The sequence below is a fragment of the Canis lupus genome, chromosome 18 (genome assembly GCF_048164855.1).
Source record: "Canis lupus baileyi chromosome 18, mCanLup2.hap1, whole genome shotgun sequence".
In the NCBI taxonomy this organism is placed as follows: domain Eukaryota; kingdom Metazoa; phylum Chordata; class Mammalia; order Carnivora; family Canidae; genus Canis; species Canis lupus.
In genome coordinates, this window is record NC_132855.1 from 26,313,897 (window position 1) to 26,325,909 (window position 12,013).

General features: G+C 38.1%; 1 protein-coding gene and 1 long non-coding RNA gene across 16 annotated transcripts in view; one reads left to right on the forward strand and one right to left on the reverse strand.

The window, feature by feature from the left end:
• Positions 1 to 4,449, forward strand: part of LOC140608894 (uncharacterized) — a 43,966-nt gene extending 39,517 nt beyond the window's left edge. The window contains exon 3 of the long non-coding RNA XR_012010896.1: positions 2,715 to 4,449. This is a non-coding gene — a long non-coding RNA (uncharacterized lncRNA). The remainder of the gene's footprint in view (positions 1 to 2,714) is intronic.
• The window catches only part of ABCB5 (ATP binding cassette subfamily B member 5), a 162,691-nt gene that overhangs the window by 16,826 nt on the left and 133,852 nt on the right, over positions 1 to 12,013 (reverse strand). For 11 of the 15 annotated variants that reach the window (XR_012010867.1, XM_072783828.1, XM_072783826.1 and 8 more), the window contains 2 exons: positions 11,401 to 11,501; positions 10,239 to 10,379 (listed from right to left, as the gene is read on the reverse strand). Coding sequence is in view for 12 of the 15 variants with exons in the window: in XM_072783828.1 (XP_072639929.1) it covers positions 10,239 to 10,379; positions 11,401 to 11,501 (242 nt within the window). In the remaining 3 variants the exon portion in view is untranslated. Of the gene's footprint in view, positions 1 to 10,238; positions 10,380 to 11,400; positions 11,502 to 12,013 lie in introns of those variants that run through there. The other 4 variants (XM_072783829.1, XM_072783825.1, XR_012010868.1 and 1 more) reach the window with 3 other exon arrangements.

Genomic DNA, 12,013 nt, shown 5'->3' on the forward strand with positions numbered 1-12,013 from the left:
GTGAGATGGGATTGGATTCTAGTCCCACAGGGATTGAGGCTTCTCAGAACAAGAGAGAAAATACCTTTTGCCTCTAATTTCAGACATGCAAAATATCTATCTGTCCTAAAATTTCCACCACAAAAGTCAATTTAAGCATTAAGGGTAAATATACAGAGGGCAATGTCTTTGTTAGGTCCCTCTTTTTTTTTTTTTTTTTTTCTTGTAAGGTTTTATTTATTTCAGAGAGAGAGAAAGAGAGAGAGAGAGAGAGAACACGCGGGGGGAGGAACAGAGGGAGGAGAGAGGAATCTCAAGCTGACTCTGTGCTCAGCGTGGAACCCAACCTCAGACCTTGATCCCATGACCCTGAGATCATGACCTGAGCAGAAATGAGGAGTCGGACACTCAATCCACTGAGCCACCCAGGTGCCCCTGTTAGATCCTCTTAAAATGGAAGTTTACTGAGAAGGGGAGTAGGACCTTCCATTTGGAACTTGTATCTGTGAGAGATAAATGACCTGAAGGATGCACATTAGAGGAAGGAAAATTTCAGTAGAGAAGGGAGAGTACTAGCTAAAACTCCGATGCTGTCTTTATTGTGTATGTGTTGAGGGGAGGGGAGGTCCAGAAGGGGGTTGATGTTGATGAGGATTATACTGAGGAACCCAATTTTGTGGTGAAGGAACTATCTGGAGGTTGAGTCAGGGACTTTATTTATTTATTTTTTTAAACATTTTATTTATTTATTCATGAGACACACACACACACACACACACACACACACACACACCACACACACAGAGGCAGAGACACAGGCAGAGGGAGAAGCAGGCTCCATGCAGGGAGCCCGACGTGGGACTCAATCCCAGGTCACCAGGATCACGCCCTGGACCGAAGGCGGCACTAAACCTCAGAGCCACCAGGGCTGCCCTGAGTCAGGGACTTTAATCTCCTATATATTTTTTCCCCAGGCAGGTTCTGTATAAAGACAGGCAAGTGCTGGTCTGCTACAGAATGTGCCCTAGCTGACTCTGGCCCAATTAGCTAGAATAAACTAAACTGCAATTCAACTTTACTCAAAATCTGTTTATTGCACAACAAACAGTATTGCCACTTTGTGGGTTGGCCAGGGTTGAAGAAGAGGTCTGGGAAGGATTTTCAGGTGCGAGGCTTCTATTTCTCTAGTCTTATGGTTTCTCGATGGGTTCATGGGGCCATTGTCATCATATTCTCACTACAATGATTCTTTCAAGCATGTCCAAGCAATGGGGAAATCCCCTTGCCCATCATTGCTGCTGAAATCAAACTAGAATTTTACAAAGATTCTTTGTTTAGGAATAATGCAAAAAAGTACAGGAATGAATAATCCTAATTTTAACACAATTTATCCAAATAGGAATACCCTGCATAGTTATTGGTTCAAATCTATTTGTCTCTCCTTAATCTTTGTAAAATTCCAGTTTGATTTCAGCAGCAATGATGGGCAAGGGGATTTCCTCATCGCTTGGACATGCTTGAAAGAATAATTGTAGTGAGGATATGATGACAATCTTGCCTCCATACCCAGTTTGTGTACCTTTGGTGACTTGCTCTAAGAGTAAGTATACTATGTGGTGGGGTTTCAGAGTCTGGGCTCTAAAGCCAGATCACCAGGACTACATCCAAACTCCACTATTTATTTACTAGCTGTGTGACCTTGGACATGTTCTCTGTGCTTCTGTTTCCTTATTGGCAAACAAGAGATAACAGGACTATCTTCATCTTATAGCACTGTTGTGAGAATTAAATACATTAATAATATAAAATGCTGGGGCAGCCCGGGTGGTTCAGCAGTTTAGCACTGCTTTCAGCCCAGGGCCTGATCCTGGAGACCTGGGATCGAGTCCCACATCAGGCTCCCTGCATGGAGCCTGCTTCTCCCTCTGCCTGTCTCTCTCTCTCTGTGTCTCTCATGAATAAATAAATAAAATCTTTAAAAAAATATAATAATATAAAGTCTTAGCACACCGCTCAACAAATGCTTAAATTATTGTTATTACTCTCATAGAACTGAAAGTTAATGAGACACTTTTTGTTGACACATAAGTTCTCACATTTCTGTAGAGACACATCAGGACACCAGGTCAAATGACAACTTCTGATGCCTGTACTCAGAAAGTTTCTTCTTTTTGACTGGAAAGCAGAATATTTTTTCTTACAGAGGTGGTCATTATAATTATATCCATACTCATACTCTTTGCCCCTAACATCCATCCATATAACACTCCAAAGATTCTTTCCTTCCCCACTTAAGTCCCTTCCTCAATACATGGAAGAGAGAAAATACACAACTTATATTTATTTGGTAGTTTGGGTTTTAGAGAATGTTTTCATATACATGATACCACTAGATCACCTAAGAGATAAATAGGACAGGAACTCTCAACCCTTTTAACAAATGAAGAGACTCTAGCTCTGAGAAATTAAGCAGTCTGTCCATGATTACAGTTATAAACCTGTAGGGCTGGGACCTGAATCTTGTTCACTATACTTTCCATTATATGCTGTTCCTTCCAGGGGAACGCTGGCCTGAACTGTCTTTCCCTGCATGTTGGGGCTTGTTACTACTTGTTTTCCATTTTAGAATCTTCAGAGGGCTCTAGATAATCAAATCTGCTTTGATTTGTCTCCTTTAGATCCCTTCAGTGGTTGATCACTCTTATCTACTCTCCTTATCTTGTCTTCTCTTCTAGATAATCCCTGAGGAGGAGCTGGGCACAAGTTGGGCGGCTACCATGGCAGTGAACACTGAAAGAAAACTTTCCTGTTTTCCTTGTTTTGGCTAATTAAGGCTATTCTTCCAATTATAATAATGACACACACAGTTCTTCCATGGCTGCTTGGCCTTCCACAGCAAAGATGGTGGTGGAGGCCTAGCTTGTCTCCTATCCCTTACTATTTGAAGACACCAACCAACTATTAATATTCATTGAAAACCTAAGTAGGTAATCAACTTATGTTGATTACCATATGGCCGATAATCACATTTATTTATTTATTTTTTTTTGATAATCACATTTAATATTCAAAGTCCAAAGGATTTCTTGTCAAGAACTTTATTTGGATTATTGGAGGACAAGGCCACAACACATAAAATGCCTGATTCTGCTTTTCAGCAAGTTTTCAAAATTGTGGCTTTTATTATTACTGAACTGTAGGTTGCTGTACCTATCTGTTTCCTGCTAACACGTATAGCAAAGAAGAGACAGAGACAGAGGGAAGTTTTGAAGTCGAGGTATGGAAAGTTACAGAAACCTCTACTTGGACACTAATGGTTTCTGAGCTATATTGCAAAAGGCAAGTCAGCTAGAATCTAACCTAAAAGTGCTAATGGAAAATCATACAGGAGAAAGTAAACTTATTTTGTATTTTTCAAAATCTGTACATTTATAGTATACATCAAACGTGTTGTCAGGGCTAACAGAGGCAGAGGGGGAGAGTTTTACTACACATAGGTGTGTGAAAACCTAAACAAGAGATTTTCTAAATGCCTATTCAGTGCTGCAAGCCAGCAGAATGAAAATGTTATCACCTTTTTAAAATGCTTATCTCAGAGAAACTCCTATAGTAACAGAGAAGGATGAAGACAGTTATTACCATTAGAAATATATGTGTTTTTAAAAAAGGAAAAAGCTAAGGCTGATAGTAGCCTTGCTGATAAACTAATATTATGAGCACATCAAAGGATTCTGCTGTTAAAATTGTGCATTTTCCTTTCCCAAGGCACACTGTCATTTCTGACAAAGACAGCTTGCCCATTCCTGTGGCTATAAATCATGAAAATATGTTCACATTTATTTGACTGAATAAAATATTTTTTAAACAATAAATTAAAATATGATTTCACCAATTTTTATATAATTCTAGGAAAGTTTCTGGTAGGGGCCAAAAGAACTCTAAGGTTTTAAGCAGGTATGGAGAACTGCCTGACATTTAGTCCCTATGTTTATAGTTCCCAAAGTGTGATCCTCAGAGTCTGTGCCTCAGAATAATCTAGATGTTTGCTAAAATGTAGATTCCTGGCCCTATCTCAAATCTACAAATCTCTGGGCTAAATATGTGAGGTGAGACCTGGGTATCTGCACTTTTAACCAGCTCCTTGATTGTTAAGTTGGGAAACCACTGATGAGAGAATAGCACAAAGTTCTTTCTATCTGAGGAGGGTTCTAATAAGAGGAAGTTTTCTTTGTAAACTTCTTCCATTCAATTAGTTGATTAGATAGCCGTCTGTCACCCTGGATTCTGGAAGGCACAGTGTCTACAAGGCCAGGTATAATTTAGAGTGTCTAAGGGACAACTGTAACACAGTAATGGTAACTGGGGGCTACAGTGGGTCTCTAAGAAGGCTGGAGACTGTCGTGTTGGCAACAAATCCCATGTATTCACATTTTGCACAGCCCTGTATTCCTATTTCCCAGAGACTCTCCTTTGTCCATACTATAAAAGTATGGGTATCCCTACTTTGTCTGTAGTCTGGTTGATTGAAACTCAAATAAAAAATGATGCCAGTGACTCTAGCTCTGACAGCTTCCTATTTCTTCCTTTTTTTCAGGGTACTAGGAAATACCCATGTGATACTATTCATTAACCACTGCCCTTATATTAATAGTCCTACATATGTTCTGACAGCTAAAAATGCTTATGTCTTCAGAAATGACCCTTTTTTAATGAATTTAATGAAAAGAGATTCAGGAAGTGTCATAGGTTAGTAGTAGGAGGAGTTTTGTATTGGGGCCTTTCAATTCCCCTATATTTTAGGGTCATAAAATAACATTAAGCAAGTTACTTGTTCTGTTTATGGAAATTCTTAAGAAAGACTTAGAAAAATAATTTTACAGAAGATTCTATAAACACTTTCTACAGAACTAGTAACAATAATAACCATAATGACAATAATAATAAAAAAATCTGTTAAAGCCTCTGGCATCTTGAATTGTGGACTGTGGGCAAGTTAGGTAACTTGAGTCTTGAGTTTTTTTGCTTTGTTTTTAAATTTTTTATTTTTAAAAAGATTTTATTTATTTATTTATTCATTCATTCATTCATTCATTCATGAGAGACATAGAAAGAGAGAGAGAGAGAGAGAGAGAGAGAGAGAGGCAGAGACCTAGCTATAGGAAGCAGGCTCCATGCAAGGAGACTGATGTGGGACTCAATCCTGGACCCAGGGATCATGCCCTGAGCCAAAGGCAGACACTCAACCAAGTGAGCCACCCAGGCATCCCTTGTTTTAAATTTTTATTTAAGTAATCTCTACACCCAACATGGGGCTTGAACTCACAATCCTGAGACCGTGAGTCGCAGGCTCTTCCGAGTAATCCAGGCGCCCTGAGTTTGGAGTCTTAATTTTCCCCATCCGTAAACTGGGAATCATGTTGCACATAGTAGTTGAGAGTATTAAGTAGATAATACATTACAAATCTCTAATACTGAGTAAGGACTCAATCCAGTTTTGCTGTTATAGTGATTATTGTATGAAATAGAATGATGTCAATTATACGCATGATTGTAATTAGCATGATTTTTAGGCTGCATCATTCTTTAACTAAGAAAATTCTTTGCTTAGTTTTTTTTTTTTTTTTTTTAACGATTTTACTTATTTATTCACGAGAGAGGCAGAGAGAGAGGCAGAGACACAGGCAGAAGGAGAAGCAGGCTCCCTATGGGAGCTTGATGTGGGACTCTATCCCAGGAGCCCTAGGTCATGACCTGAGCTGAAGGCAGATGCTCAACCACTGAGCCACCCAGGTGCCCTTTTTGCTTAGTTTTAAACTAAACAAATCTCAGTAGAGAAGCAGGCTCCCAATTATAAACATCCTATTTTTATATAAATGGTTGTCCTGGACTTAGACTCAGTCCTTTTGCCAGAACACCTGGTATTAGAGGTATGAATGTAGAAGGAAAGAAAAATAGAAATTTGTGAAAAACCCAACTAATGTGTTGATTCTGGAAGCACATTTCCAGGAAAAACTGGACTGCCTAATTATGCACCAATCCAAATCTTCCTCTTTATTTTTTATTCATTCATTCATTCATTCATTCATTTATTCAATAAATATTTATGGTGTGCCTGCTATGCTCCAAGCTTTTGTTTTTGGCTCTAGGGAAACATCAGTGACCAAAACAGCCTAAACCTTGCCCCTATGGAGCTTAGAGTGTATGCACTCAATAAATAAGGCAACAAAAAAGATGATCTCATGTAGTGCTAAGTGCTATACATTAAATAAAACATGGTAATGGGATAGAGAGTGATAAGGAGGATGGGTAAGGAGACTGCTTTAGCAAAAATCTCTCTAAGGAGTGGGTTTACCAGCAGAGGGCAGGATGGTAAAAATTCGGGCAGAGTTTGGAAAAGCCAAGTGTAAAGGCACAGACATGGGGACTTCAATGACAGAAATGGCAAGTGTGGGGCTAACAAGCAGTTTACAAAAATGAGTGGTGAGTGAAGGTAGACAAGAAGGCGGAGGCCCAATCTGTAGGACTTTCAGGTTAAAGTAGGGAATTTCGCTTTATTTAAATTTCAATGGGAAGTCATTACAATATTTCAATAAATTGATGGAATCAAATTTGTGTTTTAAAAGGTAAGCCTACCTACTATGTGGAGAATGGATTATAGGGAAGCAAGAATAAACACAGGGACATCAGTGAGCAGATTGCTTTGGTGGGCCAGTTATGATAGGCAAGGAGGAAAAAAAAAAAAAGGGGGAGGATCCCTGGTGGCTCAGTGGTTGAGCATCTGCCTTTGGTTCAGGTCATGATCCCAGGGTCCTGGGATCAAGTCCCACATTGGGCTTCTGTGGGAAGCCTGCTTCTCCTTCTGCCTATGTCTCTGCCTCTCTCTCTCTCTGTGTGTGTCTCTCATGAATAAATAAATAAATAAAATCTTAAGGGAAAAAAAAAGATAGGCAAGGAGGTAAGGGTGAGGGTAACTTGGGTGGAGATGGTGAGAAGTATTTTGGAGGTAGAGCTCTCAGGACTTGCCATAAGTGGTAGGTGAAAGCAAGAAAAGCCCAACTTTTGGGATGAGCAAATGAATGGATGGTGGTACTATTTACTAAGATAGGGAAATGTTGGGGAAGAGAAAGAACCTTTGGGAAGAAAAAACCCTTGAGTTCTGTTTTGGACATATTAAGATATTATTAGATATCCAAGTGAGATGCCTAGCAGACAGCTCGATAAACATGTCAGAGTTGGAAATACACAGAAGAGGATTATCAGGATGCAGATGATATTTAAAACTATCAGACTGGATGACATCAGTAATGTCAATGTGTAGATGAAGAATGCTGAGCACTCTAAAGCACTCCAACATGTGGAGGTCTGACAGAAAAATAGGAGCCAGTCAAGGAAACAGAGGACGAAGAGCCAATGACAAAGAAGAAAAATCTAGAGAAGAAAATGTTTCAGGAAGGAGAGTGTCAAATGCTGCTGAGAGGTCAGATTAGGTAAATGGGAGAATGAGCAGTGGATGACTCTCTGGATGGGTGAAATGGGGGACAGTGGAAACTTTGTTAAGAAGTGGCATGATAGGAACCAAGACTTAACTGGAATGAATTTAGGAGAGATTGTGGAGATGAGAAGGTCCAGAGAACCAAAAGAGGCAACTCTGGAATTTGTTTTGCTGCAAAGGAGAGCGAAGAGCCACTGAAAGTAGGTAGAAGGAGACTCAGGGACATGAGACAGATTTCTTTCTTAGGACAGATGATTATAAAGCAAAAAGTGACAGAAAAACTAGTGTGAAGAGATGATTGCTGGAAATTGCTGGAACTCATCGTAAATAGGGACAATTATTTCTTCCACAGAGATGACAGGCATGGTAGACCATGTGGTGTCTTGGTGAGTTTGGTGATGGAAAGATGAGGTGGTTCTCTCTCTCTCTATCTCTTTTTGATAGAGCGAGAGCATGAGCAGGGAGGGGCAGAGGGATTATTTTAAGCAGACTCCGTGCTTAGCTTGGAGCCTGACACAGGGCTTGATCTCAAGACCCTGAATAACCTGAGCTAAAATCAAGAGTCGGATGTTTCACGGCTGAGTCACTTAGGTGCCCCAGGGTAGTTACCTATTGACTGCTTTGTTATGCCACTTTCAGGTAAACCCATTAGAAATTAATTTGGTTTATAACTTTTTAAAATGTATTTATTTTTTTAATTTTTTTTAAAGATTTATTTAATTATATGAGAGAGAGTGAGTATCTGAGTGGAGTAAGGGGCAGAGGGAGAAAATACCCAAGCAGACTCCCACTGGGTGTAGAGCCCCATGCCACACAGGGCTCCATCTCACAAGGCATGAGATCAGGACCTGAGCTGAAACCAAGTCAGATACTTAACCGACTGAGCCACCCAGGTGTCCCTACAATGGTTTTTAAATATGAGAATTATTTTGTGAGAATTGATAAAATCATCAGACATCCTACATTAATATGAATATATTTAATTGGCTTGCCTTCTACTAATACTAAAGACAAATAACCCTGAAGAACTGAGACCCTAGGGATTTAAAGATGGCTGCAGAAAGTTCAGAGCAAAATGAGGAAAATATGTTCTGAGTCAAACATTTGGCTTGCAAACAAACTTTTGGAATACAACCAACTTTAAAGCTTGTGATTGCTTGTATCACATAAGACCAAGGGAAAAACTTGCTAATTTAGTGCAGACTGATGAGCTGAATAAATTGCTATAAATGATTCTATATTTGGTTTCTTGTTAATCTAAGTAAATTAGTCTGTGTAATCAGAATGAGGCCCACCACTAAATGTCATATTGTGGTTTATGTGTTCATACAGGCAATATTGCACACTATTTTAAGCTGTAGGAGAACCCAGAACAATGAGCTTACAATTTCTGTTGTGATTTTGAATACAGATACTCCATTTTATTTCTGGAAATCTGCTTCCAGAAAACTGCTAAGGGGACTTATAGTCAGGTAAGATTCAGGAATACTGGGTTGGTGAACTGTAGTCTATTTACTTCTGAATGCCTAGCAAAAAAAATTCCTAGGAACTCAGTTAATATTTGATAAATAAATAAATGCATAATCACATGAATAGAAACCAAAAATTATTGCAAGTTATTCTGAAATTATTTGGCTTCAAATGACTTTTTTAAAAAACAAGATTATATTTATTTATATTTATCTGAGAGACAGAGAGGACAAGTGGGGGAGAGGGCAAAGGGAGAGAGAGCAGACTCTCTACCGAGCAGGGAGCCCAATGTGGGGCTATTTCCCAGAAATCCAGGATCACGACCTGCACCAAAAGCAGATGCTCAACTGACTGAGCCACCCAGGTGCCCTGGCTTCAAATGACTATTTCTCATTTCCTCAAATTGAATATATCCTCAAAATATAAATATGTACCATCATGGAGGAATTTAAAAAAATGTGCCCGAGTCTTGGGACGCAAACCCCAAAGGGCAGTTCCCAACATATTTTGCCAAGTGGCAGCATGTTTGGAACAGGTGTAATCTCCCAAGTCAGTATTCTGAAGAGGCTGATCCTTGCTTTGATGTATATGTTTTGGTGGGCTTGTAAAAAAACATAACATTATTTTTGGAGTCAAATATTGTATAGATTTCTCTAGCTCTAAATATTTAGCAGTGACATTTATGATACAGATTAGCAACGTTCTGTCATTTTAGGGAGACTTAGGAAGTTCAGAATTAACACTCAAAATCAATTTTTCTAATTTCGGAAGTTGAAGTTAGGTGTTCCTAGAAAGTAAAGCAACTTGTAACTATGTGAACAAAATTCCAAAATGGAAGCTCAAACAAGTGACTTGGGAAGAGGCAGCCTCATTGGAATGCCATGATCAATTTCAAATGTGACTTTTCTTTGCTTAGTAAAGAACTCAACCTCACTAATGTACAGTCTTAGTTGATAATGCCATCTCCACCCTGAGAGTTCCATGAAGTCTTACAAATTCTTGAAGGAATGGATGACAAGAAGGCATATTTTATTCCTACATTCCTACATTCTAGTAAACTGAAGTAGGGAGAAATTCATTTGCAAGTTTAACTCAGACTACCTAATACTATATTAGTATCAGTTTACTAGGTAAGACTGCACTAAGAGATATTAAATAACAAAATATTTAAAAATTTTCCCAACATGTATTTTCCATATATGTGATTTAAATGATAGATGAAGCATAAAGTAGGCATCTTTCTGGTTAATTTAAGTACTTAACCCATTTACAGGATTTAAATATTTGTGCAACTTACACGAATATGCCCTCTGGGGTTACTCGTCCAGCTTGAATTAAATAGGCTCCAAATCGAAACCCCATTGCATAGGCAAAATATAGAAAAGCATGGCTGAATGCATAGCAACTTCCAAAGATCTGTGCTTTCTTCAAAGTATTTCTGAAATGCACAAAATTTACTAAGTAATGGGACGTTATTTAGTATAGCAAGTTGATTTTAATAAATGTAGAGTAATGAATACAGAAGACTAATGTCTAATGGAATCATTTAAGGGATATACATTTTTCTAAGAATGAAAGTGAATTTTTTAAAATGAGAATTATTATAGAGAAAATAGGCAATATAATTATTCTCTCTATAGTTATATACTCTGTAGTTCAGTGTAACGAAGTTGCCTCTGCTTTCAAATGAATGGACAAAGTCTGTGAATGAACGGCTTATCAAAGACTTGAAGAGATTTGGTTTTGAAGTATTTAGAAATATTTTCTATTGTAACCTTTCACTAACATAATAAATAGTGGAAATTAAAAAGTGGTACCAACCACAAGCATGAATGTAAAAGAGTACAAAGCTATCTCTCTGATAAATACAGATAGTATCACTAAGTAAATGTGATGAGGACTAGTTTAAAATTAAGAGGAATGATGATATATATATATATATATATATATTTTTTTTTTAAGATTTTATTTTGAGAGACACACAGAGAGAGGCAGAGACACAGGCGGAGGGAGAAGCAGGCTCCATGCAGGGAGCCCGACGTGGGACTTGATCCCAGGTCTCCAGGATCCTGCCCTGAGCTGAAGGGAGGTACTAAACACCGCTGAGCCACCCGGGCTGCCCAGCATTTGTTATATATATAAAGTATATATATATATACTTACTTTCTTTCTTGAATATGTTACTTCCTCAATTTTGTTTCAGGAAAATAATGAAACTGTGCATAGTTCATAGTAATTCATAGCAATGTGAAAGGACTAAAATATTCTACATGTGCTTGCTCTCAGTTCCTTTTCTAGTCTCCTCTTGGTGAAGTCATATGAGAAATTATGATGCGCCATTATTAGGAAAGATTCCAGAGCAAACAAATCGTCTGTCAAACCACTGGAGTCTCCAAGAAGACTGCCTTTACAGGGACAACTATAGTTAGTTAATGAAGTCAGTATGAATTTACAATCACCTGTGTTGTGCCTGAAGTGTCTCCTCATATGTTTGTTCAAAGGCTTTTTCTCTTGTTAATGACACTATAGTCCGAATGTTTTCCACAGCTTCAGTTGCTATCTTATAAAATAGGACAATAAAATAAAGAAATAAAATTAGTAACAGTTAAACTCTGGTTGTGAATTCCGGTCACTTATACTGGGGGCATATAAAGAATAGTATTAAGTTTTTCTGACAAGTTTTCTTAGCTTTTTTTTTTCTTTCCCAAAAACAAGATAGGAAAATAACATTTTAGGATACTAGGCTTAAGGAAAATTTCTTTTGAAAAGATTCAACCCACTGATCTAAATTCAGTTCCTTTGGAGTCTTCACTGAATTTCTAGTTAAACTGGTTCCATAGGCAGAGAGATCAAACATTAGCATTATGTTCATATGCAATTATGCAAAGAAATTATGAGATAATTCAAGAAAACAGTAGACAGAATCGAATAAATAATTATTTGATTCAGCACAGCAATGCAAATAGCAACCAAAAACTCAGAACACTGCAGAAAAGTAATATGGGTATGGCTATTAAATGCTATATGTTATAGTTGTTTCTTTTTGATATCTGTGAACTTAAGAAGATATTT